This window comes from Prenolepis imparis, unplaced genomic scaffold, assembly GCF_030444845.1.
Source record: "Prenolepis imparis isolate NDT839.2.m4 unplaced genomic scaffold, iyPreImpa1.0 SCAF_13, whole genome shotgun sequence".
NCBI classification, from domain to species: domain Eukaryota; kingdom Metazoa; phylum Arthropoda; class Insecta; order Hymenoptera; family Formicidae; genus Prenolepis; species Prenolepis imparis.
In genome coordinates, this window is record NW_028141171.1 from 8410646 (window position 1) to 8435995 (window position 25350).

The 25350-nt window shown below is 40.7% G+C and overlaps 1 protein-coding gene and 1 pseudogene across 2 annotated transcripts in view; one reads left to right on the top strand and one right to left on the bottom strand.

Moving 5' to 3' along the window:
- LOC145944828 (proteasome subunit beta type-8-like) overlaps positions 1-22786 on the top strand; it is a 50138-nt pseudogene extending 27352 nt beyond the window's left edge. Inside the window, exon 6 of the transcript XR_014426735.1 lies at positions 22654-22786. The product of XR_014426735.1 is annotated as a proteasome subunit beta type-8-like (transcript). The remainder of the gene's footprint in view (positions 1-22653) is intronic.
- LOC145944467 (uncharacterized) lies at positions 5080-7099 on the bottom strand. Its single transcript, XM_083052801.1, has one exon. The coding sequence runs from the start codon at positions 6816-6818 to the stop codon at positions 5835-5837; it is 984 nt and encodes a 327-aa protein (XP_082908927.1). The 5' UTR covers positions 6819-7099; the 3' UTR covers positions 5080-5834.
- Positions 22787-25350: the final 2564 nt, after the last annotated feature.

Below are 25350 nucleotides of genomic sequence, written 5' to 3' on the forward strand. Positions count from 1 at the left end.
TCGGAGCACGGAAGTCGCGCGATTCGTTGACTAAATTTTCGAGAAACGGTCTCGATCACGGATATTTGCGAAATGCCTAGGCTAGCCCGCGGTCGCGGTAAACGTTAGCCGCTGAACATTTACGGGCAGTTATATCCTAGACTTCCTAGAAAAAGGTGATGGCCTCGAGGAACAGTTTAGATGCCTGCCTCCTGCCCGCGATGCCCTAAAATCGAGACGGAATATGCATCTCGCCCTGTGCATCCTGGTCGGACTAGTAGTCGTCGCGTCTCGTCGATCGGCTCCATCAGTCTCGCGACTAGATAGAAATTACAGCAGGGCCGAGCCGATTTTGAGATAATTTCCGAGACTCGATATTATACTTACGAGTGTTGCCCACGATGATGATCCAGTCGAAAACGCAGCGCGCGGCATCTGCATAATTATCTGCCGTGTCTGACGACGGAGATTTTTCGTATCTCGTGACAAGATATGGCGCATCAGCGATATATCGACATTTAAACTATTTAGCTATCAACCTTTTTGCGATGACATGTCTTAATAGATGTTTTCAAGGGTAAATTTGAATTTTTTTTACATTTACAATAATTAGAAAATAGTGCGTACGCGATTGTTTCCAATAAATAAAAGATAAATAAATATAGATAGACAAATAAGTATAGGGATACAGATTGAAGCCAATAGAGAACGACAGGAATTTTCCAAAGAAATCTTTTCTTTATTAACATTGCACATTCTTAAATACATTTGGTCTTGATCGAGGAACATTATTGGTGGGAATTTATTTCGTTAATCCTACAGGGACCGCTTATAGAGCTAATTCTTATCATCTAACTCGCGTATCTAGGTACAAAAAAAAACAATCTATTTACAAAAGGTACTTGGCGGCAGTGCTAACAGCGCAAAATACAGTCTTCGAAAAAGTTCCCCTTTCGTGCGCGAGATTGCCGTGAAGAGGAAAATTATCTTTCTTCTCGTGCCTAGGGGAGGCACAAAAGAGATCATTGTACAACAGGTAGATCGCGCGATCGCAGAGTTTATCCTTTTTACACAGTTACCGCTCGATTATCGTTTCAAGTATGATTAATCACTTGCGGCGCAAAAACTTGGCGTTAAACGCGAAAGAAATCTCACGCTAAACGCTTTCATTCTCGTAATTCGCAAAAAAAAAAAATATATATAAATTATCCCTTAAACTATTTATTTACGAGCATAATATAATTATTATAATTATCAGTAACTTGCACTTTCTTTACGGTCAAATACGCTGCTTGAAAGTCGCTGAATGAAATTTCTAAAAAGCCGTAAAAGAAACTCTACTTCTCGCCGCTGTGTTCGCGCTAACCAAACAAATTGTTGTCATAAGAGCCGGTTTGTTCTGTCGCAACTTCAATTTCCCGCTTCCAGGCTCGGCCGCGGGACTTCGTCCTTGGCCTTGGAGCCGCATTAAACCGCGACGGAAGACAAATCGCGCTGATAGAAGGACGAGAGGCGCGCGCCTGATGCACGTCCGGCGTAGATGAAGACGTTGGCTCGTCGACTGATTAGCGTTCGCGTGTATTGTTGTATCGCGCACAGGCTTAGGGAGATATGAGAGGGGAAGAGGGAGGAAAGCCCACACATGTGGGTCTGATTCGCCATTAGCGTATCCGACCCCTCGCACTTTGGTATTACTTGAGATATTTCCTTCTTTCGCGTCGACATCTCTCTTCTCTCTTTCTTTCTCTCTCATTCTCTTGCTTTCTCTCTCTCTCACGCCTGTCTTTATCAGTTTGCATCCGTTCTCTTCGTTTTACCAGGTGGGACCCTATAACTACGTGCGAACGAGCCGGTGAATAATTAGCCCAGCATCCCCCTTTCGTTCTTTTCCTCCGCGTCGCTCGATCGACGCGCGAATCAAATAAATCTCTATCGTGTCTCTTAATTGAGGAAGCCGGCGCGGAAAATGCATTCGCACGGTGGACAAAGGTCCCGTTGTTTATAACGAAATTAATTGGCGTTCGTTCGTTGTTTCGCCGTTAATTACGCGTGATTTATCCGTGACGGTAGCGGTGCCAATTGAATGATAATGTCCCGAGAGGTACCGTACCTCCTTCCCTCCCCGCAAGAGTAGCGAGTTCCCTTTTCAGACTGCACGAAGACGCGAAATCGTGGGCAATTTAATCTCGCGATTTGATTACCGAGCAGGTGGATGAGCGCGACTTATCGTCTCCTTTTATAATACTGCTATTACAACGCGGAGTCCTATAATGGGACGCGGAATGTGGCAACTATAAAGTATTATATTACAGCGGATGTGCGTAGAATTTTTCTTTTATTGCGACATATATACTAATACACGCGCGCGTGTTCATATTTTGCGAAATATAAAAATCAGCAAGATGTAACAAATTTCCTTTTTCTGCGGAGAAAAATATTATTTCTTAGATATAAAATTTGAAGAGCGCGAGAGAGAGAGAGTATCTTTATTCACGCGCGATTCTTTACTTCGCAATTTGCGACTTTTATATGTATGCGAGCACGAACTTTGTGAGAATAGAGAATAATGTTACAGTGATCATATACGCTGCTTATCATCGCGAATAATCATCGCGCTTTATTTCGAGGCGCGCGTAACTAATCTGCGATTCTAAACGGCGCTGCCATAATGACCGCGGTTATAGAAGAGAGAATGAGCTTCCCCATCTCTCGCCCCTTCTCGTCTCTTTCTCCGCGTTCCGATCGATATAAATTACCGCTGCTCCGCGCAAAGATCAGATCCTCATCTTCAACAGATGGAGAGGATTAGCGATATTAGCGAGAGAAATCGGCTTCGCAGTGGCGCTATCATCAGCTCCCGACTTACTTCTCTCGGTGTTTTCATTCTTCCTCGCGGAATCTCCTCGCGGAACGGAGAGGAAGAGCTTTCTCACATCGAGGATGGAAGAAAGACTGTCTTCTCCGCTCTTCTCTCTTTTTCCCCTCTCGTCTTTCCTTCACGTCTCTCTTCGTCGCTCTCGCGTCTTCTCACGTCTGGCCGGTACCATCTATCATTCTGTCAGCTAGGAGATTTCAATTTGCTCTCTTTTTGCGCCATTACCGGGCCCCGCGGTCCGCGCAAAATTGTATTTAATTGTGATTGACTGCTAAGTGGAGGTGGCCGGCCGCCGCCATTTGTCCCGTGATTTTTGCATATCTCTAATTGCGCGAGAGGTGCGTCGCGAGTTGAATCGCGGCCGAATGAGATTATTCCAGTCACGCGTCCCGTCTCGGATGCGAAGCGAAAAATGCGTCGCGACGGTCGATCCAAGCTCCGATTGTGATTCGCGAATATCTGATTTCGGATTATGAAGTTCCTGGCTCTCGATAATGCCGCTAGTCATCTCGGTCGCGTATCTCGATAGATATATCGAGATAACTGCTTGTTACCGTAATAGTTGCAGTTGATTGTTATCGTTATATTACGTACTTTGACGATGAGATAATGATTTGCAATTTGTCGATAATTGTAATTATTATTAAATTGACGGCTAGATATATAAACGGCATCGATCTTAATAAATATCGATGAATTCGCTTTATTTCGTTTTTCGATTTGTTCTATTTATCATTTCTCTAAACAACGTGTATACTTGCGCTAAGCGTGAGATCTCTCGCGTTTAAGGCGATTAAAAGTAGAACCGCAATCGCTCTCTTTCGAGATAATTTGCAATTACCTACAATTATCCTAATTATTGTCATTGAGCAGTAGAATTATAGATGAATACTCAGGTAACACGAGGCAGACGTAATGCTAAGCATTTCTTTTGAAACACATAAAAAATTGGAGTTCACTCCGAAAGAAGAAAAAATATTAATTATATTACTAGTGAATTTTTTTTATCTCCATGTTCAACAAACTTTTTTTTTTATCTTTTAAGATTATTCCTCCACTTGTGTGTGTCTTTTATAGACTTTTCTTTCTCTCTTTTTAAAAAAATATGATTCTTTAGTGTTTTTTTTTCTTAAAAAATTATTTATACGCCCTTTTGGGGTGAACTCCTCAATTGATACCTATCGTTGACTCTCGTGGCATCAATGAACGATCACGCACGTGCGCACGGAGATCGCTGCCTCCGCAATGCACGCATATAATACGTACGTATATCTATGTACAGAATCACCTATACAGCCTCGCAATAAGTTAGACGCGCCTTGAATCAGATATATTTACACGGTGTGCCTCGCACGGACGACAATGTACGACGATGTGCCTATTTACAATTAAACTCGAGGCGAATACGCCCCCGTCGTTCTAGCTCGGTGTGACGATAGCGGCGAGAGGATGTAGGGGTTGGAAACAAAGCTGCTCTCGGTATTATAGTCGACGTATCGCATTTTATGCGCCCTGACCTACCCGTAATAGTTATTCTCTGACAGTTGAATTGCGATATTTCTCTTTCAGCATAATTATTGAAAAAACTTTGCGCGAAATAATTTCTTTGACACAAACGATATTGATCAATAATTCGAAATATCGATACAAAGTATCCTAGCCATCGCGAAATTGATCGTGATCTTCGAAGATAGCTGGTTGCTCTCTTCCAGGAGGATCCTGGGACCGGTCGGTCGCGCCTTTTTCCCGCTCTTCTTTTCGATCCTATCACGACCGATTGGAAAAAAACGTTCCGGAATCTCGCAACGATGCACCGCAATGCCGGGATAAGTATCAACGATGAATTACCGCGCAACGCTAAACTTACGCGCTCGATTAAGCCCGACATGTGCAATTAAAAGCGGCTTTTTACCCATCGACCTCGTAATCGGTCAGTTTTGATATCCCTGACGGTATACCGATGATTTTTCCAAAGATAATTCATTTATATATTATATTATGCTATCTCAAAGAACAGATAAATCTTTTTTTTTTTTTAAGAATCGAAAGAATAATTTAATTTGATTTATTTATATGTAATATATATTAAACATATATATCACATAAATAATTTAATTTGATTTATTTATGTGATATATTTGTTTAATATATATTATACATATAAATAAATAAAATAAAATTATTTTTTCGATTCTTAAAAAAATAAGATTTGTATGTTTAATCTTTGAAGAGAGATATATCTGATAGAAGAGTTTTTATTTCTGAAAATAGATGTTATGTAATAAAATAAAATGAATTATCTTTTCGTTAAAGAATGTTATAATGGCTCATCTATTTTAAATGTTGCATACTGAATCTTAAAATAATACATTATACATCAATAATGATAGTAAAAAGGAATGCCGATTTTTCGAAACTTTTTGACATGTCAATCGAGTTTGTAACGAGAGAGAATATCCTGAAGACCTTGGCCGCGATAACGACGCCGGTATTTTAGTGCTTTTCTGCTTACATACCGTTTACGATCGATGCCGCCGTGGTCGAGTTTTACATTTACAAGTTAATGAAGTCTCTCGATTCCCAGTTCGCATCGTTAATTCTCATTCCGCGAGCGAGCCGTTTCGTTCTCGATATCCCGATAATTCGTCATTACCTGCGGTTAACGTTGAAGGGAAGACTGGTCTCGTCGTTTCCATTGAAGATTCGAGCAGCGATCTTTCAATTAGCATCTCTCCGAAATCAGACGGCAAACACCCCTCGTAGAATCCCACGAAGACGATGTCGATTTCGATTGTAGTTAACTTTGATACTCGAGATCATCGAGATTTACGCCGATCTTCTCAAGAACGTGAATTGTCTCGTGAGGTTTCTAAGCTCCATATTTGATGTTCCGTGAGAGCTTTAAGAATGTCATCACGGTGACGTCGAGCACGGTACACTCGATCTCCTTTCCAAGAAGAGAATTCGTCCAGACTCGTGTTTATTCGCGCTGTAGCAGTTCGTACAGTGCGGCGATATAGGTCTGTGCCATTTGCAGCGTCTCGAACTTGCTGAGCTTTCTATCATTACCCAGACTGGGCACGACGTCTCGCAGTCTGTCAAAAGCGTCGTTCAGGCTGTTCATCCTTCTTCTCTCCCTGGCGTTCGCCGCTAGTCTTCTCTTTTTCAGTACCTCGATGCCGGGCGTGCTGTTCTTCATCTTCTGCGCCGCCGCCTCCTTGGATTTCTGCCCGGCGTAATCCGCCGGCAGAACGTGGTGACTGTCGTTTCTTTGATGATACCTCGACTGATCGCATTTGTTTGACTGGTTCGCCAGGTTAGCTTCACTCCTCGGAACGTTATAAGCGGCGCCTAGGTAGAGGACATCCGTTCTCTGAGTGTAAGAGTGACTCTCGTTCCGCGGATGATATATACCGTTTTTTACGTAGTTTTTCGTGGCATAGATAGCCTCCTGACTCTGGCCAAAATCGGTTCTGGAATTCGCAAACATCCCGACTGGATGGTGGTCCATTTTTTGAATGTATCCTGCCGGCTCTTGCTTGCTTTCATTGAAAATCATCCTGGACGCTGCGTCGTCGTAAGACGCGCACTGCTCGTTCATTCTGTAGGTCATCTTGGCGTGATGATCCTTGATGTTTCTGGCGCCGTTAACATTCAATGTCGATTGATGCTCGTTTCGACAGCCACCCTCCTGATAGTAGCCCTCGTAGAAGTCGCCGAAATTGAAGCCAGCGGTCACGTGGAGGCTGCCATTTGGAGCGCTACCGATCTCTTGATACTCCTGCTGGTGGTGGCTGTCTACGGAACTGACGCTGCCGCAGCTGCTGCCCCTGGATCTTGGCGGCTGCGGATAGATCTCTTGACGATGCCAATTGCTACGCGGATTCGATTCCGGGCTACTCGCCGACCCGTAGCCCTCGGAGTCCAGGAGATCGTATTGCTGGAAGGCCGCGTAAGTTGTCATTCTCGTGTGTGCGCGTATCGGATGATTGTGATCCTCGGCTCTATCCGGCAACCTTATATCATAATCTTTGAAGAGACTGTGATTTCCTAAAGCCACCTTAATCGATTGTCATCGTCTTTCTCGTAAAATTCTTGCAACGATCGATCCCGATGCGAACCGTTGTCGCTCGGGGATGATTTCGAAGATGACGATTTAAGACGTAGGATATTTCGGGAACGTGTAAGATTACGTTCGTCAGCTTTCACGTCCGGCTTCCGTCTGAGACCTTCCGCCGTGTATGCTTCGTGTACGGAAGCGTTGCGTAAACTGACTTTACCTGACGATCTCGTGGTCTGGACCATGCCGTCCGGTTTTCTTGAGGCCCCGCTGGTAGGGGAAACGGCGAGACGCGAAGTCCTGGGGCCCACGTGGAAGGGGATCCCCGAGGAGGTGGAAGGGGTCCTCTGGGAAGTGGGCATCTCTTTGTAGAAGCCGCGCGACCGGACACGCCTCTCGTCTTCCTTCGTCTTCTCTTCGCTGGGGGCTCCTCTCGGGGCCCTCGTCGCGTCCGGAGTCAAAAGGCGATCGCGGCGAGAAAAAAAAAAGGAAAGCGCCCCGATCGAGCGGCACGCACGGTCACGGGATCGACCGGGCGTCGCGTTCTTGACATTGGAGATATGCACCGGCCGTCGAGAGCTACGATTTCACGTCGTCCCCGCGTTTTCCTCCCGTTCTCGCGCTAATTGGATTTTGTTTATTCTTTTTCTTGCGCGACACCCTTGCGCGGATCAGTGACATTCTAATTTCTTTTAAGATTCAATTTAATTTCGCGTTTTATTTTAATAATTATTTTTGCTCCTATCGGTTCATTATTTTTACTAATTACATTTATTACTGTCTATTAATAATAATTATGGAACTAGGGGAAGGAGATTGGAAGAAATTTAAAATTTTTCTTGCATAATGCTGAAATGATTCGTGACGTTTTTAACTATCAATATATCATATACGCACAATGAGAACACAGGTGTTATATTAATGGATATAGTACGCATATGGAATACAATACGTTTCACAAGATAGAAGCGAAAATCATTTCCTTGCGAAACTTTCCAGGTCGTCGATGTCAAACGCGAACCAGGGAAAGCGCTTGGCACGTCTGGTAAAAACCTATTAAAACTCACGTGGAAATTATAAATGATATTGATAAAAACTTTCTTAATATAGGTCTTTATTGAATTATATGGATGCGCATAAAAATAGACGCGGCTAACTGACACTAATTGATAGTGCAACCATTTCGTTAAAACTCGAGTGTTGTGATGCAAGGAGATGGAACTGCGTAGAAATTGACAAGCGAGCGTTGACTAGAATTATTAATAGTGTCAAAATATGGGCATGCTAAAAATTTACCGCAAAGTGTAAAATATCTGGATCTTAAAACACACGATGACATAACGTACGTGTATCATTATTGGAGGCGGTATGTTGGCAAAATAGTTTCTCGTAGCTTGAATTGGCCGTTCTGTTTATTCGAAGTCGTCAGCTTCTATTTTTCTGTCATCCCGTGTCGTGTTTTACAAGATTGCCGGGTCGAAAAGTGTGAACAGCATTGAGACTCGGAAAAATATGAAGATAATCTTTGATATTATAAAATGAAATTTTAACGATACAAATGTAGTCGGTGATTTAATTAATATTTAATGTAGCTTGATAATTATACATAATATATTGTATTATTTTATTTGTAGAAATATTATCTTCCGAAGTATCTACTTTAAAAAATAAATAAATGTCGAGAAAGATATAATCAATTTTCACAAATATTTTATGGCAACATTTACAACAGAGATTTTTATTATGTCGTGCGATTGCGAGACGTTTCGTAAGACGCGTTTATAAATAGTTTATATATACGCGCTCGATAAATAGTACAAGTAAATACATGCCGAATGACGTCGTTTCAGATAGCACTAGTTCTCGGAATTATCGATAATCAGGCTACATTGTAATGCAGTTTAACGTGTTTGACACTGATTAAATACACCGAGTCAATATCGTATTAGGGGTTGTGCCGCAGAAACATCTTTATTGACGAATTCTATTTGAAGTGCCTATGTTTGTGATACCGTGAAAACTAGCTACAATGGTACTTAGGCTTGACATTTCGTTTGGAACCGTGCAATCGATTTCTTCTTTCACAATCTGTCACTTGGCATTCACGCGAAAACGTAGGTGTACATAAGTTATTGAAAATTTAAATTTAGGCTTTATAATACGAACAATTTTGAGTTTTGTTATACTTTGTATTGACACGAGAATATCTACGAATTTAACCCGTCTGTTTCTGAGAAAAAACGGATTCTGTCCTATGAGAGAGAAATTCATGGGCTCCCACAGGCGTATTTCCATTTGCCTTCTCTCGGAAATTTTCTCCTTTCGGGAATTCGGAGTCATTCTCGCAAAAGGCGGCACGCAGCTTCAAAAAGTTCATTATCTTCCACTAATACGCACCAAATGAGCCGGTCGCGCTTGCCCGTCCCAAAGAGGGAAAGGAACGGTCGCGTCCCAATGAATTCGAAGGGTTTACGCCCACTAGCGGATTTTAATTTACCGAAAACTCTTTGTAGCTTTTGTACAACAGGCTGTTAATTGTCAGGGAAATTTTATTTTTCATATAATTATTAAGTATTCTAATTTTTTTAGATAAAAAATTATCAATCTGTATATTACAATAAAGCGACGCAGAAATTTAGGAGAAAGTTTCGAACATTATCGACACATAATTTAAAGTAATTATTATTTATCTGTCAATGTCACGTACGATCATAATAATGATGGATTAGAGATTTCAATCGATATCTCCGCAAACGAGAGTAAGCAGCATAAATTAATACAAGATTAGAAATATTATAAATCACGAAAACGACATATTTCCATTATCGTGATAATGCGTTAAAATAACAATAACACTGGCCGGTAAAAAGACGCAGCTATACATATATTCACTATTCACGCGGCGATGACTTCTAGCTACAAGAGATGAGGTCCTCGCAATCAAATTGCCATTATGTAATTATATAACAAAGACTAATGAGTCTCTCGATGATTTCGTATCCAACAAACCCGCGCGTGATTGCGTCGGGCGCAGGATCATTAATCGATCGATCCATCGACACCATCGCGTTGTCCATCAAATGCGATATTACATTCTCGCGCGAAGAAGGCGACAAACGCATGCGTCACCGCGATATTCTATCGGTGTGTGCGAGAGACTCGTGTGATCTAGGGACCTATTTATAGATCTCTGTACCTCGCGCAGATTCGATCGATCCAGGGTCGGACAGAGTCGGCAAGAGATGTGAGAGAACAATCTTATATCTTATTATTGACTGTTTTTAAACGAGTTAATAAATGCCCATGTTCTCTCTTTTCTTATGCGCGACACGAATAAAATCCGGGTAAAATTTATTTCATCATTTTTCGAATAACGCTATCTTTTTGTCGCAAGCTACGAGATCTTTCCTTCTCTCATCCGATCCTGGATCGATCTGCCGTATAGACTAATGCGGTGGCGGTGACGGCGGCCGCGGCTGCGGCTAATAACAAATTTATTGCGGCCGATGAAGTGCATAAATTGATTATTACTAGCCGGGCAACTCGCATCTCGCTGCCGCCGCCGTCGGAGTTCCAGTTCAGACAATCACCGATGATTTACAACATAATGATGCGCGTTTGACTGACGCGGGACTTACTCTCGCGCGACCATTCGCGCGTACACGCGGCGCGGTTTGCGGCCTCGGCTAACATGCGTACGGTTACCTGCCTCCGGCCGCAACTTACAACGGCGATTCCAAAGACGCGCGCGATTTTCCCCCGAGCTTTCGACTTAACGGGGGATGCGCTGCCTTGTCGTTTGTGCAAGAACACACGCCGGTGGCGATGAATAATTCCATCAAGAGTGATTCCTCATTCCCCTGTCCCTTCGATGCGCCGTAACAGCGAATATCTATAGGAAAGAGAGAAGGGAAAGTTGCAAGTCGTGCGTAAAATCATTGCGGTATTCATTATAGCAATGTGATATATATATATATATATATATAAGAGAAGAAATTGATTAAAAATTTATCAAAAAATTTATAGGAATTAATTTATCAAAAAATCTATAAATTTTTATACATTTTTTAGATTGATTAATCTGTTTATAAACTTTTTGATAATTTTTTAAAACCAATTTCTCTCTCTTTTCTCTCATACTTTTCTTCGTCTTTATTAGAATCTTTCATATTTTAATTCATAAAATTCTATTGGTTTTATCGGGTTACATTAATCATTTTCTGTGTTCTTAACGTCTTTTTAACAATGTTCATTGTTATCCGGCCGATCGATTATATAGTGGCCGTAGGTGATTTGATTTTCTAAACGATCCTAAGATTCGATTCCTCAGGGTTCATCCAAACATGACCCTCGTACAAGGAGATTTATGGGGAGCTAAGGCCCTTAATTAGAATCACACCCAAGGTGCCCTAATCACAGGTTAGACTGTGGCGCTTACTCGGCTCGTCAAACCTACACCCACGGCGCAAAACGGCGCGAATCGCGCCAATTTCTGGCTGTTTACCGACAGGTCGTTAATTGTAAGAAAAACGAACGGCAACCGGTGTGGGCGGCGATCGTTTTCGAATTTACATTTGATTAACTGTCCGGGGTTTTTCCGAAGATTACCTGCTGCATATCTTTCCTGTCTTCTTTTCCACCGTTTCTTTTCCTTAGGAAAAAATATCTCACTCACATTTTTATCAACCAGAATAATACAAGCACGCGCCATTGTCAAGTTTCATGTTAAAAATAATATAAAATATATCCTTACAATTCTCGAAATCCTCGAATTCCTCGAAATTTTCTTAATCTTTATAATCCCCGAAATCCTCGAGAAATAGTAAAAAAATAACATACTCTTTTTTAGAGAGGAAAAGATTTAATTTACTTATATTCTCGATTATACATATATTCATCGATATGGGTTCATCAATTTCCGCATTCCGAATAAATTATATGTGCCTGCCCGTTCGTCTGCGTTTACGAAGAAAAGTCATTCCTCTTTATTTACGCAACTTGTAATCCGACACACCGGGAAATTCGTGTCTCCTAAATCTTTGTGATTTTTTTCGCGAATGTGACACGCGGATACGTACGTTTTAGGCTGATAAACGTCTTGTAAAATAATGGTGATTTACGTCAGCGTATCGACACCACTTCCTATCTCCTGTCCGTCCGTAATATACGATCGATTAAGCTCGCGGAATTTTCTTTCGATCGCGCCGTCGTTGTATAGCTGCCTGCTTGCGCGCGATTTCTGCCTTACTCGTTAAACCATCTTCCGCAAAAGTTCTGCTGACGAGCCTCTTTTATCCCAAGACATATTAAAAGATTAATTCTTACGTGATATAATTGCCAAAAATTCTAATGTCTTACTAACGATTTTAACAGATTAATGTTAATGAAGGATAACATCACACAGAGATTAATGCTAGTGAATACTGAATATAGCATACTTTTTAGGCCATCGCTAATGTGTGGTATACATGCTTTATTCTCGGACCACCAGCGTTTCGCGGCATCATTGCAGATGCCTTGATACTTAACGCGCTTCGAACCGTTGACTCGAACACGTAACACGTGCCGGTGTAATAGTGATAATTACTTATTTACTGGCAATGCCATTCTCTGAATATTCAGCGATGTTCAATAGAACCGCACGTGTCTTTTGCGCGTGAGAGCTTTTGAATAATAATTATCGGCGCATTAATACGAATTACTGTTCGCGTTCTCGTGCACGATATGTAGTTGCTGGATCGATAAATTATTCAAGTTCTATCCGAGCGAAATTATACGACGAATATGACAGTTAGCTTGGCCGAACTACTCGTGTCGCAAAGCGAATCGATTTCGAACCGCGGCGAATTATTAGAAATCTCGGCGTTTTAATGAGACGTCAATATTAATGGACGAACGATCATTCACTAGTTAAGTAACTTACGTAAGCAATCTCCGCTTAATGTTCCCCGACAAAGTTACGCCGAAAGTTTAAGTATAGATTATGAAGTCAGGTGTAACGCGCGGACCGAAAGATTAATTAACGCTGTCGTGATTTATCCATTATGATTGACATTAAATCCGAATATAATGTTATATCAATATAACGAACATGTATAAAAACGAAAGAAAAAAGAGATAGCAATAACTTCACACAAGAATTTAATTTAATTCGTATATGAAAGAAATAATTTTCAGAAAATCCTTAGCAACAGCAGTAATAATTTTAATGATATATAAATAAATAATCAATATATTTTACCAATAAATAACTCTACACAATTATATATAATATTAATAATATAATTATGTGTACAGTATTAATTGTGTACAGTTATACGTAATTTGCGGCTTATTTCACAATCGTGTTTATCGGCTCTTAGGGTTTAGGGCGAATCATCTCGGCGATATAACGACGCACAATAGTTGGTACGTTCAACGGCACACACAATTGCCGACCTCTCTCCGCCTCGACTACCGGTAGTAACCGAGATGAGGTCGAAGTCAAGCTCTCGCGGTATATACTGACAGTCACTGCACACCGGCATGTGATATACCGAGCAATCGGTGAGCTCAACACAACACTTATGTACAGCTCGCACACGTGCATAGATGAGGCCCAGGTTCGCACAAAGAGCAGGGCCGCGATCGCGATTGCTGCGGAACTATGATTGTAAATCTCGCTCTTTTTCTCTCTTATTTCCATTATCAACATGCATACTTAAGTGCGCGTGTACATCACTTCTTTAACGTCGATTATATAGCCGAGTGTATATTCGCTGACTACATGTCGATTTTGCGAGATATTAGAATCCGTCTATGATAATCGCGCGTGTTAGGTCGAAGAGAGAGAGAGAGACTTTTCTGACAGGCTTCGTCTTTCATCCCAAGCGCTGTCGTAATAATCAGTGTCAAAACCGCGCGGCGGTGTAATTTCCTTTCCAGCGGCGCGACAACCACGGTCATTAGCTTACAGATTAGGCTATTCGCATCGGTACCGGTTGCAGCCCTGCGCGAGGAGAAGTCCGAGAGAGATCCTGCGTCCGTGACTTACACCTGCGTCGGGAGCTGTTGCTCGCGCGGGATAGTTTGCAAGCATGACGAAGCTTCGTCGGGATGTGCCGGCGAGAATCGTTAGTCGAGTATTCTCTATTCCGTAAGAATATATACCGGGAACTATATATATAAAAGAGAAACGGGGAAAAGAGAGGACGAGAGAGAAGAACTATACGAGACGGATATCACGCGTTTGCGGTAGCCTTAGAGATTCGACGGAGACCACCGACGATCTCGCGAGATCAAGCCGTCACCGCAAAAGTTGCCTTGACAATACATTGGAAAACAAAAATCGGACACACGCGATATCCGAAATTTCGATAAAAAATTGCGCGTAACAAGTATTTTTTTAATAATTGGAAATTATTCAAGCGAGAATAATGTAAGCTCTTTGTATATATAATAACGCAGTAATTTTACGCAATAATATAATATCATCATCGTGTAACCGTCGTTTGAACCTCGGAGGTAACAACCTCGAAACACACCATATACGCAGGTGTGACATAGCTCCTCTCCCATTCTTTTCTACATCACGAATCACCACTACTGACGCATAAGTGGCGGCGCGCGCGTACGTAGGTCGAGGCCACCGCTAATTTAAATCCCTATTCCCTCTTTCGTGTTTGTCCCCCTGTCCCCCTTCGTAAACATGGGCTGCGACGGCTCCGGTGCCCCGGGGCTACGCGAACCGGCCGGGCAAAAAAGCTACTACCAACGGCAACGGTAGCCGGTGCATGCATGCAAATCGGCGCGTCGCTTTTTCACTTTGTTTATTTACATTTACGTATTCATGCGCGGACCGGGGGTCCTATGTAAATACACGCGTATTTTATTGGCGGTTTGAATCGGCGTGCAGGCGAGCGACCCCGCCGATATAAGTGCCTCCTTTCCGATGATCCGTTTTCAAGAAGCCACACGGAAGGCGACGTCGAGAATGATCGAACGTGAAAGCCAAGTGGGCGAGATCGCGTAGGTTACATCAGTCGAGTTGACATCGCGAGCGGAAGGACAATCTGCCTTGTTGATTGTTTATTTTAGCGAGCAAGGAAGTCATTTATCGCAAATAATCGTGTCTTTCTCTACCAGTGGAAAAAATTTTATTTATCTTATTTTTTATATATATATAATATATGTATACCGAATATAGAATATTATGCTACATCGGAATATTGATGAAATTTGCACTTCTGTTATAAAATAATTCTATATTTTTTTGAATAAATTTATCATCATATTTCGATATTATTATTTCTATCTCATCATCTCTTCTAACGCTACTTTAACGGAAGCTTATTGTTTGCTATTAAAACTATTAAAAAAATTAAGTAATGCAATATATCATATAAGAGATTCAGATCATTAAGAGATGTAGGAATGAATGTTTTTTTATAAAACAGAGATACGAACAGATTGTAGGTTTGTTCTTTCCTTATAAAAGAATATTCTTAATTAATCCGTCGTAGCGAATGTGAAGGGGAATCGAAGGAAGAAGAGATGTCTACAATCGTCATTATCGTCCCGCGCGCTTCGACATTTCGCGAGATCCATTAAATTGCGCCTGCTTGGCGCAATTTATTAAATTGGACTTTCTACACGGGCAAACGCACGAAACGCGCGGATTAATTGCAAGTCAGCGTCGATTAGGCGCATCGCGTTTCGCGGATAGAAACCCGGCGCCGGTGCAATCACAGATACACAGTGGTATCATCTCGCGCGCGAGAGAAAGAGGATTAGGGCACGCGAAGAAGGGGAGGCACGGGTTTCTATCATAAGGTGGCACGGCACCGGCATTAATCGGAGAATCATAGGACCAACAACGTTATCCCGGTCCGTGGATAACGGCTGGCCAGATGTTGCCGACAACATCGCCACCGAGGAAGTGGCCGCGCGCGTTCTGACACCTGCCTCGTCATCCTGCCGCTCGCGTTCGCGAAAAAAAGAAGAGGCGAATAGAATCCGCGAGGTGAGGAGACTCTCCAATTTGTGCCTCATTCGTAGTCGTCTCGAATCGGGCGTCGATTGATAATTTACGGCCGACGACGTCGATCCATTTTATCTATTATTCGATGAATTTATAATTCTCCGCGTGCGCGAGAACGAATCATCAATCAATCGTGTGACATTATTGTTAAATCTATTAACGGATATACAATATATAGACGTACGCAGATACACACACACACACACACATACATACGCACACATTCGGCTTATCGCTAAATATATGTAAAGGATTATTTTATCACTTTTGTTAATTATACTCAAGTATACCGTCTGAACGTCTTTGCATGCAGAAATATGCGCAGGAAGAGGGATAAGGTCAGGCGTAAATTAAAATTATCTCGTGCGGCATAATTGACCGCAAGGTGGGCGCACGTATGCGTGAAGATAGACATTCTGATTAATTAGGGCTTAGACCGATTGTGCTGATATGACGCCGCGCATGATAAGAATGCGTAAGAATATTATATAAAAAAATTATTATATCAATATATTTTTCAAAAAATCGTCATCTTTATCGTCGCGATCGATATTCTCAAAAATTCGCGAAATCCTCGATGCCTCTCGTCAACTTTCATATGCGCGCATTTCCATAAAATTTCACTCGGAGCTTCTCAAATTGCGGCTCGTCCACTTGATCGCGATCCAAAATCGATCGAGGATTATTTTTCAATAATCGTCGCAGGGCTATAGGAGAAAAAAAGAAAACAATAACTCTCTCCCCCTCTATTTCAGCCGCTCGTGTTACGGAAAATTGAATGATGACGAGCCGGCGAAGGGTGTATTCCTGCTCCCCAGTGGGCCGAACCAATTTACGGCTCATTAAACATGGCCGAGTACCATATTGAAATTGATCCACCTCTCGAGTGTGGCTCTGGTTGACGCGATCGGCACTGACCGTCTCGAAAGAGAACCGTCTCTCTTTTTTTCCCCTCTCTTTCTCCCATCCACTTTAACGGCTTCTCTCTCTCTCTGTCTCTCCCGGTGCGCGGGGTGTGCGTGTCTAATTTCTGCGTAACTAATTTCTGCCGGTCGGGCCACGCGCCACGGATAGGCTACGATAGTCGATTTAGCACGGCTCAATTTGGCACGCTGCTCGTCGTTAAAGCGCGAAGAGTAAACCGCGGAAATAGTAATAGTTTTGCCTTTTCTTTCCGAGAGACAATGGCCGATTCTGTTGTCATCGTGTGCTACAATGTAGCATCATGGGGAGCTTTAATCTATGTTTGGCTCTGTTCGGTCAACGGCAGAAAGAGAATTAATTTTACGGACAACTTAATTTCGAAAAGTTACACGAAATTGTTGATCTCGATCTGCGGAATGTATATATGTATCTCGTAAATGACGGAGAGGTGTATGTTTTTCTTTCTTTAATTAGCGCATATATAGAGATATCAAGTAAAAGTAACGGTTAGTTTAGAGATATAACGGTGATTACACACCAAGTATATACATGTACGATTGTGGGTCTAATAGCGGCGTTATAGTTGCCGCCTGTTTCAAGATTAACGATTCATCTGAAGTTACGGTTAACGGAGTTTTGCGAGCGTAATCTCTCCGAAGTCGACGTCCTTAAATGTTCAATAATACTGGACTACCGGATGTAAGAAGCATTAATGTTTCTCGATCTGTATAGGCTGTATAGCAGATAATGTATTATAATTTCTGCCTGATGATCACTTGAATCTCGCCGTTAGCTCGCGGATGAATTGCCGATTCGATATTCAATTTACTGTATACGTTACTTGCACTTTGAAAAAAAATATCATACAGAGATAGTGCTTATTATATTAAAGCATATTTTATTAAAATGTGATTATAATTGATTTAATAGATGCATAGCGAATTTATTTTGCAAACGAAAGATTGTTAGCAAACGGAGATTTTCAACTGTCTGTAATTTGTTATATTTTAGAGACCACTTATACTCGGTATGCGATAATTAGTAGATCTAACGAACCCACATTTCCGTGGACACTTTAAATAAATAGCGATATTAAGGCGTTACTATATTTGATGCGCGTGCCGGTTTCTCTTTGTTTGAGATCGTCTTCACGCTTGGCGAGTCGCCGCACACCTTTTTGGCGGGAGATTTCATAGATAACTGTCCGCTAAGAGAGAGAGTACGGCTACTCTTCAGGCTGTGCAACGGTCGAAATGCATGAGGTTCGTTGATGTCTACATGGGCAGACTGTAAACAGGACGCTTCCATCGGGTTACCCTCTTCTTTTTCGTGTCTCCACGGCTCGTTACCCACGACTACATCGCGATCGCGATGAATCAAAGGGCGGCGGCTTAAATTGCATTGTTATTAAAGAAATGTTATCGGTCGCGCGTAAACGAGACGAGATCCTTTATTATTAAGAAATTAATGTGCAGTGTATTATATTTAATTTCTTTTTTCAATATTTGTGTGAAAATAATTTTTATACAAAGAATTTCCGCCTTTCGCTCCGCGTTGATTAATTTTTGCTTAGCACAAGTAGAGGGTAATGTCTTTCAATCTGGTTTTTAAATGCGATATCTAAAAAAACATTTATTATGCGATAAAGAAAATAAGGGAGTTTGAAAATTTATTTTATCGCTTGTGTATTTTTTGTGTCAATTTTTTTTTCTATAGAGCGATTCTTTACTCTTCGATAATTTGTCGAAATACATCGGATGCATTAAAAACATTGGATGCGTTTGTATATAATAAAGGAAGCAGATGGAACTGTAATTCTCGCTCTGCATGATTTTGCCGCAGTATCATCTGCATTATAAAGTTCGGTGCTGCTATAAATTGGACAATTTACGAAGCGTTATATCGAGATAGCCTTCGACGCGGGAAGCTAACATTTATATTAATTTCTCGAACGACAAGAGACGATGTAATTAGCTGAGCTACTAGGAAGTATTACTTTCTGACATGACTAGATGCGTAAATAATTTCTTCCCGATATCGCGGGATTAATTAAAAATTAAATCAGAGAGTTTGAAGGGACAAGCTCGACTTATCACTTGTAGTAAAAGAGATCAAAGTTTCTCTCCACTGTTTGCGCGGTCGGGGTAAATCACAGAAAAATTCGGAAAATATAGGTGCTGTGATGTGCGCGACTGGTACCTGAAGATAATCTGATGCCCATTATCGCGACCGCAAATAAATCTCTTGTCTGCTTCCTGATTGGACGCTAGGCCCGTACAATGGTTGCTTATATGTATAAAACGTCGTTATTATTTCGATAGATATACGCGTATAAACATATATATGCTAAAGTGGCAGCACCGTTACCTGGAATCGGCTCTCGTACAGTCGAGTACCTGCGTCGACCGGGTACCTCGGTATTGGTACCTGGTGCGCGCGAATGCTCGAGTACCGTGCCACAGCACCATTAGGGATTTCTATTTAGTTATCGTCGGTCTTTTATGATCGTTATCTTTTATAGACAGATATAATCGGGACGCGCAACGTTCTCTCGCTGTAACTGTGTTCAATGCGTCGTCTTTAACGCGTCTTTTACGATTATATCGATCGCATTATTTCCCTTCCGAGAGTGAATATCAAATGGAGACCTCGTCCATCATCTCAGTCTAATTAATTGGTTATTTTATCTAATTTATCAAATCATCTTCCACGTTAGTCTTGACAGCGTACAAACAATCTCTGTCGGATACTACTAGACGTTTTTACATGATAAATAATTTTTTTTCTTTTTACTTTATACTGTAATATCGAAACCGAATATCCATTTAAATTTACCTCATGGGAATTAAGGGAATTTCGCGTAATAAGTGGTGTAGATTTTCTTTAACGTCAACGAGTCTCTTTCTCTCTCGTTCTCTCCTCGCGAAGGGGGAAGGATCGACGTTGACTTGTTATTCGAACGATTAGCGTCAAATCGATGTTTGCATACGTGACATTAGCGTGGGTGTAAGAATGTAAATTGTGAGCCAACAATACCTCGGTCGCGAGACCAACGTCGCATAAAAAGAGAGAAAGAGAGAGATGGCAGATGATACTTACGATAATCGTATGGTCATCATCTTCCCGTTATATACGATAAATTCTAAACGTAGAACAACGGCTACGTAATTTCGTCCAGTCACGTTGCCATGGCGTACATATACGGTTAACCGAGAAAATTTTCTCAAAAAACCCCTCTAACGAACGGATAGCCGTAACCTCCTGCACTCAATGAAAAAGATTGCAAAGTTCTCAGCGAAACCGATTGACGTTTCGATTCGACTCGGTTGACCGGTTAACGAGTAACGAATAACAGCAGAGTATATAAATTGTGACATAGAATTTTACGCTAACTGAAAAGGTAAAGGAATGTTGAGAGCAAACTGTTGATCTGAATTTTATACTTATCATTTAAGTAGTCTTCCATTAAATTAAGGAGGCTATACGACAGGGTTTGAAAAAACCCGGGTTTTTTTTAAAAAGCCCAGCCCAGTGGGTTTTTTGGGGGTTTTATTGAGTTTTTTGGGATTTTGTTGGGTTTTTTAATTTTTTAAATTTAATTTTTTATAATTCGCTAATGATTAAGAAAATTGGCTATTTAATTGGCACAATTCCTTATTATGAATTAATTTTTATTTAATTTTTTTTATTTATTAATGTAATAGACCTTCTATTACATTAATAAATAAGAAAAATTAAATAAAAATTAATCAATATTAAATACTTCATTTATAATATTATTAAATTTTTAGCATTTTTGGATGGGTTTTATAAATGGGTTTTTAAGTAAGTTTTTTAAAGTGGGTTTAACCCAATGAAACCCACCGGGTTTTATTGGGTTGGGCCCACTTAGTCAAACCCTGCTATACGATAGGTTGTTAATACAAAATGCAGATAATAGTTTTAAATTTAATTGCCGTGAACAGAAAGAAGAGATCAAACGATTATATCTCTCAGAGTCTGAGAGATCTTCTCATTCTAATATCAATATAAAACTCGATACATAATTTCTTCCTAGAAAAAGATAACTAGCACCTCGAATCTCTAATGTCACGCGAAGAAATTCAATTTTGATCGCGAAGGAGGATTAAAAAACGAATCGGGAGTCGCTGAAAGAAATGAGATTCCGTCGAATGTTCGGCCAAAGTCCTCGGCCGCGGAAATGCATTCGACATGCCCGACCGAGGGCGAGGAAGATGCATCGCGATGAGGAGGCAGGGTGAACATAGTCGACGTGGTGGAGGAGGAGAGAATCGTCGTCCAGGCCGCGCGTGCCGTCGCGCTCCGTCGCGTTCCGCAACGGCGATTTCTCGCACATGACTCACCGGAATACGACATTTATGCGCGCGGTATTAAAGCCACACGAACGGGAAACCGACGTGCCTGACGTTCGACAGTCGCTCGCACAGCACGACTGACGAGCCACACGACCGGCACGTGAGGTGTAATTGTATAGGAGAGAGAGAAAGAGAGTCCACGCCCCGGTACGAGACCGGCAGGGTCCTCACCCTTTTTCGACCGACGGCATGTCGTGTCGCACCCCCTGTATTTCGGATGCACTGCACCGTAACGCAGGGTATGATCTTATGTCGCCGGTCAATCGGTGAAAGCCCTTCTGCTAAAAGTAACAAGAGAAAAATTAGATTAATTAGAGAAGCTGATTTAATTTTGTTTCTCTCTTTCTTTCTCTCTCTCTCTCTCTCTTAAGAGAGACAGAATTTAACTTTGAATTAATGTCAGAATATCGTCAATAATTGATAGTTCAAAAACTGCCATTGATGAGCGGAAAGTATAATAATCATATATTGCGGACACAGATAATTATCGATTTTGATCTGTGAAAGCCAACGGGACAATGTGAGAGACAGATAAATGGTCATTCTACAGTAACACTCAGCGGTTCAACACAACACTTTACTTAGTCTAGGTCGTTTGTCGGTGCCTTGAAGTCCAGGATAGCGGTATTTTATGATCGGCGCGACCGGCGACTGCAAATTACTCGTCAAATCGCTCGACCATTATCGGAAGGCAACGAGACAGGGACAAGAGGTTACCTGTCGTCGCAATAAACCCTCGTAGCAATAGTCGCAACCGACACGGGAGAGAAAAAGGGAACGGATCTCCATAAATTTTCATCGACCGGTCCGTTAATGGATCTATCCTGTCGAACGTCGACAAATCGTCGCGTAGGCGCGAGCTTATATTACGAGACGTGCCGACAGATGAAATCGCGAGGCTTAAAAAGACAGGCGCTCGATAAAGTCTACGATATTTTGCCTTAGTTTGCCAATAGTTTGGGATGAATCTTTTCAAACTTCCGTTGATCAACGAACGAGTCTTAAAAAATAATATAAAGTTTGTTTAAACTCGATTAATATTTTTTCACAGAAATTAGTTTATTAAAGCGTTAATTTGCTAATTAAATTTTAAAATAATAATACATCAAAAAATTAAAATAGTAATATGTTGTAAATAATATGTTATAATATTTTATTCTCGATAAATATATTTTTTTACAGAAATCAGCTGATAACTGTCAAAAATATTAATCGAGTTTAAAGTGTTATAACATATTATTATTTTAAAAATTAATTAGCAAATTAATGCTTTAATCAGCTGATTTCTGTCAAAAAATATTAATAAAGCGAGAATTTGCTAATTAAATATTCTAGCTTATATATTTATATTTATATTGTGTATGTGTATGTTATAATAATAAGATTATTCTAATATATGTATGTATTTTATTTGTTACAGATAGCATTGCGATACACAGTGCGATTCACGCGTCGTGTCGGGAGTGCCGTGTAAAGTGTCGCGCGTAGGGAGTGCCGTGTAAATTTTCGCGTGTCGAGAGTGTCGTTTAAAGTGTCGGGCGATCGTAATTATTCGTATTTTCGCGAGTGCTATGAAGGATCAAGAGAGGAGGAGGAGGCCCAGGGAGGCATCGGGCGACAGCGGGACAACTATGAGGTATGCAAAATGAAAACATTTATTCTCAACGGCATTGTTTATGAGATATTCGACACACACATACATAACTTGAATATTTTGTTTTCAGAAGATCAACTGTGTACTACAACTCCGCTACGTATCGGTGAGTGAAAAATTGTTTATTTTATAACCTTTCTATAGCAGTAACGGGGTGTATATAATATGTATTAAAAATATTAAAATAGTAACATGTTTTAAAGAATATGTGTTATAATATCTTATACGCGATTAATATTTTTTGACAAAGATCAGCTGATAATTGTCAAAAATATTAATCGAATTTAAAAAATATTAACACATCCCTTTCTAAAAAAAAGGCATGTTAAGTCGATTTTCACAAGTATTGTTGCATCTTTTCCGCGATGCTAATTGACTGTTTCGATTCGCATTGTGCGTTATATTCGTAGCATCGAGAGGCTGTCATCGCGAGGATTAGTAGTTATTAGTTTAACAGTTTAAAATAAAATAAAATAAAATAATATTATATGTTTTAAATAATATGTTATAATACTTTAAACTCGATTAATATTTTTGATAGTTATCAGCTGATTTCTGTCAAAAAATATTAATCGAGTTTAAAGTATTGTAACATATTATGTAAAACTAATATTATTATTTTATTTAATTTTATTTTAAATTGTCAAACTGTTAACCCTCGCGATGATAGCCTCGATGCTACGAATATAACGCGCAACATGAATCTTGACAGCCAATGAGCATCGCAGAAAAGCGACAACAATAAACTTCGATATATGCGAGTATCGACTTTACATATATTTTTTAGAAAAGAGAACTATTTTAGAATAATATTTTTTTTTTATGAATACATCTTCGAATAAAAGTTTATTAAAAACCGAGAATTATGCTCGTCACGGTAGAAATCGGGACACTAGGACTCGTCTAACAATAAGACTTAAAGGCTTAAATATACGAATCCGGATGTCGATCGAATACTCGGAAAATATTAGGATGAGCTAGGTTGAAACACAGAGATCGTAAATTAGGCTTACCGATGACACGTCGTCGTTGTTCAGGGCGATCGTTTCTGCGTAGACGAGGGGGGAATCGCCACATGGCACGAGCCGACTGGCCGGGGAGCAATAAATGACGGGGGCTCCCGTGCCCGTCATGATATGAGAATAGCATGGCGCGCAATCGAGAAGTCAGTGTCATCTGTTGCATCGGTTACATCCTGAGCGGCGGAGCGTGACAGCAGCAGTGTCGGCGGTGGTCTGCCACCGTAAACGAGGGTGCGCGCACGGGGCTAACTACCCCCCCTAATTGCCAAGCCCGTTAACAACGAGCACCCCCTCTAACAATCATTAAATGACAGGTTAGTTCGATCCCGGATAGATACTCGGTCGATTTCTATCGAACTTATTGAAAAGTCTGTGGTCTCGGGACGCGATTGCTGGCGCAAAGCTTGGGGGGGAAGAAACTAAAAAAAGGAAAATTGCGAAGAGACAAATGTAATTGTTGAGCGAGCAACATGGGAAGAAAGGCGGAAAGACTTTGCGATTGGATGGACGCGGCGCATTTGTCTTCGATTATTTCTCGTCTATGCACGCTCGTCCGTTTACTTCTCGGTCTCGTAGAGAGATCCTTATATGGGAACATATATCTTTGTTAAAATATATTTTTTCGCGCGTCCGGTAACATTAATTCTGATGCGCGACAATAGGCGCGAGAGTCTTCCTTGACACAGGAACTATTACCTATTATGATGCGCTATAAAGACCCACATGGGAGATTACGTTGAAAGATTGTTCGATTGGATGGACAATACGCATTTGTCATCGATTTTGCATTACTTTTTTTTCTGGGTCTCTTCCTTTTTGCATATTGCATCCGTGGTAGTTTGAGGTTCTTACATCGATTCGTATCGCTACGTAATGCAACATTTACAGTTAGGATGGACACGTACAGCGCCAAACAGGTTGCTTTGAAGAATCATACTTAACTAACAGTCGATGACCTTAGATGTGCAATTACAAGAGGATCAGTTGGCAACGCAACGAAAATTTATACGTAATCTCGCGTTAAATTACTGGGATGTTTAAGCTAGAATTTGACCGATAGTCAATTTAATATATATTTTTTTTCAATATCCTGTCATTCATAATATTTAATAAATTAAATGCAAAATATATTGCAAGTCTTACTCAACGTAACAGTGCTATCATTATATCAGCACGAATGCTATATATAATTTTTTTTCCTTCTTTGGAAATTTATTGATAATTTTAAGTCTTAATTTTCTCAAATTAATTATTAAAGTAGAAAGAATATTAAATAAGAGAGCTAATTAAGAGTCTAGCGCGCAATTCTTTCTTGGTGTAAAATATCGTTTATTTAATACATTTCGATTTTAATTTCGAACCATCTTGAGCAAATAATAATTGAATCAATCGAAAGACACGCCCTATTAATTATTCCGACGACTATTTGACCGCGATGACT